Raw genomic sequence first — 4,957 nt, forward strand, 5'->3', positions numbered from 1 at the left:
ACTCACACCCACGCACATCGCCTCCTCTTCTGCGGGGAGCCGGGGCGAACGCAATTAGGCTCCGCCCACTCCCTTCCAGCGTTGAGGTAAACAACTCCATATTAGGCAGTGCTTGGCGGGACGGTGGGTCCTGGGCTTTGCGCATGCGTGAGCCACGTAGAGTCCCCAGCCAATCCCGTGGCACCTGGTGACGGTGAAAGGCAGACGACCAATGATAGGACTATTCCCTATATAAGCGGCCATGTTTTTTGTGCGCTCTCTCTCGCGCTCAAGCTCTCCTACAAGTAAGAAGGCTCTCCAATAAAGTGTGATCTGAGAAGACTCCTGGTGTGGTGGTCGTTCTTCCTCGCTGGCCGAGAAGGCGTTCGCCACACTCTTCCTTTCCTGGAGCACGTCTGTCTGTGGGCAAAGGACCGCGTGGAGGTGTGCAGCAGCCCCAGCCCTGGGACACGGCACGGCGGGTCACACACCAAGCTGGTTCCCCAGTGGCAGCTGGGTAGGGCCCTGGTGTCCAGCAGAGGCCGGAAAACGGCGTGCGCCACAGGACGCTGGGCCTCCACACGCAGGGAGGGCCCTGCTGCCGTCACGAGTCACTTCTGTAAGACCCCATCAGCCCTGGTCACTCGTAGACAGCCACGTCCACACGGCCCGGGGAGCTGAGCGCCGTCCCTCTGAGGAGGGCAGGAGAACGGCAGTGGACCACGGCGTCAGAACCCCAGGCTCGGGGCCAGTGCCACCTCCCCCAGGGAGGCCTCGCCTCTCAGCACAGGGACACAGACGCGAGCGCGTCACGGTGGAAGCCCGGTCCCGTGAATAACATGCAGGACTGTGTTTCGGAAGATTTCATAAGTGCAAATGTCTTCCTGGCTTCAGATCAACCAGAGACCTGGCCCACAGGCACAAGAGCGGGCCCCGCAGGGAGCACGCCGCACCCCGGGCTGACAGCGGCCACACGGCGCACCGCATGCAGCCTGCCCTGTCCCAGGGGGCGCGCCGCGGCATGCAGCCTGCCCTGTCCGAGGGCCGAGGCCACGGGGAGACGGGTGTGGGCGGCTGCCGCTCTTCAGGTTGAGGTAAGCGCGGCTCTGCCCACCTCTGACAGATACCAACGAAACGCTTTGAAACGCCACACAAACACAAATTAACAAGACAGTGCTGCTGCTGCAGCACTTTGAAAGTCCTGGGAGCAGATTGTATCTGCTCACAGACCTTTTCCAAGGGCCTCGGGCGGAGGAAAGCAGAACACAGACACAGGGTTTGCGACGCAACACAAAGGATGACGGCCGTGAACAGATGTGGGGTGTGGGGTGCAGGCAAGTCCCTGCCTGGTCCAGGGCCCTCTTTCCGTCCTCCCACCCTGGCCTGCCTGAGAAACAAAGACACGGCCCTGGAAGCTGCTGGTGACCCCAACGACCACAGAGACCAGCAAAGGGGAGGGGGGAGCCTTGGAAGAAGGAGGCCCCAGGATGAGGCCCCAGGACCAAGCCCACTGCAGACAATGAAATGTTCACAATAGGGATCTTTAGAGACCAACAAGGATTAGTGCTGTCTAGGGCTGGAGTGGTTTGGAGGAGACGGGAGAGTAAAAGATTCAGGGTAGGATGTACTGTACTGTCCCAGGCAGAGAGAGCATTCTAAATGGACCCCAGGGATAACTGCACATATCTGTGAATGAGGAAACGCCACTGAGCTGTGTACTGCAAGAGGACAATTGACAGGAGAACCGTGGGGAGCAGAGGCGCAAGTGTGGGTGACAAGGAACACCACCGCTTGCTCCGGGACAAGCGCTCCTCTGCTCCAGAGAAAGCGAGAAGCCAAGGGGAGACGGGTCCTGAGGAGGAGGTGAGAGGGTCTGGGCTCTTCTGGAGGGCAGGACGGCGTGGGGGAGTGCTGCGGGGAGGACACAGCGCAAGGGAAGGGCAGCCGGAGCCCACCCGGCCAGCCACGCCCGCCACAGCCCACGGCGGCCAGGATGCCACCCAACCGCAGCCAGCCACGCCCGCCACAGCCCACGGCGGCCAGGATGCCAACCACAGCCAGCCACGCCCACCACAGCCCACAGCGGCCAGGATGCCACCCAACCGCAGCCAGCCACGCCTGCCACAGCCCACGGCGGCCAGGATGCCACCCAACCGCAGCCAGCCACGCCCACCACAGCCCACGGTGGCCAGGATGCCAACCACAGCCAACCACGCCCGCCACAGCCCACGGCAGCCAGGATGCCACCCAACCGCAGCCAGCCACGCCCGCCACAGCCCACGGCGGCCAGGATGCCACCCAACCGCAGCCAGCCATGCCCACCACAGCCCACGGCGGCCAGGATGCCACCCAACCGCAGCCAGCCACGCCCGCCACAGCCCACAGCGGCCAGGATTCCAACCACAGCCAGCCACGCCCGCCACAGCCCACAGTGGCCAGGATGCCAACCACAGCCAGCCACGCCCGCCACAGCCCACGGTGGCCAGGATGCCAACCGCAGCCAGCCACGCCCGCCACAGCCCACGGCGGCCAGGATGCCACCCAACCGCAGCCAGCCACGCCCGCCACAGCCCACAGCGGCCAGATGCCACCCAACCGCAGCCAGCCACGCCCGCCACAGCCCACAGCGGCCAGGATGCCACCCAACCACAGCCAGCCATGCCCACCACAGCCCACGGCGGCCAGGATGCCACCCAACCGCAGCCAGCCACGCCCGCCACAGCCCACGGCGGCCAGGATGCCACCCAACCGCAGCCAGCCACGCCCGCCACAGCCCACAGCGGCCAGGATGCCACCCAACTGCAGCCAGCCACGCCCGCCACAGCCCACGGTGGCCAGGATGCCAACTGCAGCCAGCCACGCCCACCACAGCCCACAGCGGCCAGGATGCCAACTGCAGCCAGCCACGCCCGCCACAGCCCACAGCGGCCAGGATGCCAACCACAGCCAGCCATGCCCGCCACAGCCCACGGCAGCCAGGATGCCACCCAACTGCAGCCAGCCACGCCCACCACAGCCCACGGCAGCCAGGATGCCAACCACAGCCAGCCACGCCCGCCACAGCCCACGGCGGCCAGGATGCCACCCAACCGCAGCCAGCCACGCCCACCACAGCCCACGGTGGCCAGGATGCCAACCACAGCCAGCCACGCCCGCCACAGCCCACGGCGGCCAGGATGCCAACCACAGCCAGCCACGCCCACCACAGCCCACGGCAGCCAGGATGCCAACCGCAGCCAGCCACGCCCGCCACAGCCCACGGTGGCCAGGATGCCAACTGCAGCCAGCCACGCCCGCCACAGCCCACAGCGGCCAGGATGCCAACCACAGCCAGCCACGCCCGCCACAGCCCACAGCGGCCAGGATGCCACCCAACTGCAGCCGGCAGCGTGTCTGAGTGCAGATGGCTCTGGTCTTGGCCAGTGCTGGTCACCGGTGGAAGGGCGGAGGGTGCCCAGGGCCAGAGCAGGGTGGGGGGCCGTCCCCTCCTCTGCTCCCCCACCCCACGGTCCTCTGCGGCCCACGGATCCAGTCGGGTCTCTGAGGCAGGGGTCCCCAGGGTCTTCCTTGGGACCTCAGGCTCCTCTACAGCCAGGGTGTCAAGGCCGGGATGCCCAGTGAGAGTCCTGAGCGCCAACCTTGCGCCCAGCGCCCTCCCCGGCAGCGCCCCTCAGTGGGACACTTAGTGGGGCGCGTAGGGGGCACCTGGGGTGATTGGGGGTGGGTGGGATGCTGGAGGATGTCTGGGGTGCTGGAGGATGGGGTGCTGGAGGGTGTCTGGGGTGCTGGAGGATGGGGTGCTGGAGGATGGGGTGCTGGAGGATGGGGTGCTGGAGGATGGGGTGCTGGAGGGTGTCTGGGGTGCTGGAGGATGGGGTGCTGGAGGGTGTCTGGGGTGCTGGAGAGTTTCTGGGGTGCTGGAGGGTGTCTGGGGTGCTGGAGGGTGTCTGGGGTGCTGGAGGATGGGGTGCTGGAGAGTGTCTGGGGTGCTGGAGGATGGGGTGCTGGAGGGTGTCTGGGGTGCTGGAGAGTTTCTGGGGTGCTGGAGGGTGTCTGGGTGCTGGAGGGTGTCTGGGGTGCTGGAGGATGTCTGGGGTGCTGGAGGATGGGGTGCTGGAGGGTGTCTAGGGTGCTGGAGGATGGGGTGCTGGAGGATGGGGTGCTGGAGGATGGGGTGCTGGAGGATGGGGTGCTGGAGGGTGTCTGGGGTGCTGGAGAGTTTCTGGGGTGCTGGAGGGTGTCTGGGGTGCTGAAGGGTGTCTGGGGTGCTGGAGGGCGTCCGGGGTGCTTAGGAGGGCTTGGGGTGCGTAGGGGCGCGGGGGCCAGCAGGGCGCCCAGCGGGCAGCTGCCATTCTGGCCCGGGAAGCGGGAGGCTGCGGCCCGGCTGCAGGGGCGGCGCGGGCCCTGCGCTGCGGGCCGCGGCCGCGGGGGGCGCTGCGGGGGCCGCGGTTAAAGCCGGGCGCGGGCGCGCGCTCCGAGGAGCCAACGCCGCCGCCGCCGCCGCGGGCCCGGCCCTGGCCCCAGCCCCGCGCCCCGGCCCCAGCCCCGCGCCCCGGCCCCGGCCCCAGCCCCGGCCCCGGCCCCGCGCCCCATCCCCGGCCCCGCGCCCCGGCCCCGTCCCGGCTCCGGCCCCAGCCCCGCGCCCCGCGCCCCGCGCCCCGGCCCCGTCCCGGCCCCGTCCCGGCCCCGGCCCCGGCCCCGCGCCCCAGCCCCGTCCCGGCCCCGGCCCCGGCCCCGCGCCCCAGCCCCGTCCCGGCCCCGGCCCCGGCCCCGCGCCCCGCGCCCCAGCCCCGGCCCCGTGTCCCGGCCCCGTCCCCAGCCCCGCGCCCCAGCCCCGGCCCCGTCCCGGCCCCGTGTCCCGGCCCCGTCCCCAGCCCCGCGCCCCAGCCCCGGCCCCGTGTCCCGGCCCCGTCCCCAGCCCCGCGCCCCAGCCCCGGCCCCGTCCCCAGCCCCGCGCCCCAGCCCCGCGCCCCAGCCC

The 4,957-nt window shown here is 69.6% G+C and overlaps 1 protein-coding gene across 1 annotated transcript; it reads left to right on the top strand.

Moving 5' to 3' along the window:
- The first annotated feature begins 2,070 nt into the window (after nucleotides 1-2,070).
- Nucleotides 2,071-3,600, top strand: LOC138841430 (uncharacterized). Its single transcript, XM_070042084.1, has one exon. It carries the CDS (start codon nucleotides 2,071-2,073, stop codon nucleotides 3,598-3,600), a length of 1,530 nt encoding a protein of 509 aa, XP_069898185.1.
- Nucleotides 3,601-4,957: the final 1,357 nt, after the last annotated feature.

This window comes from Dipodomys merriami, unplaced genomic scaffold (genome assembly GCF_024711535.1).
Source record: "Dipodomys merriami isolate MVZ:Mamm:240054 unplaced genomic scaffold, mDipMer1.0.p SCAF_32, whole genome shotgun sequence".
NCBI classification, from domain to species: domain Eukaryota; kingdom Metazoa; phylum Chordata; class Mammalia; order Rodentia; family Heteromyidae; genus Dipodomys; species Dipodomys merriami.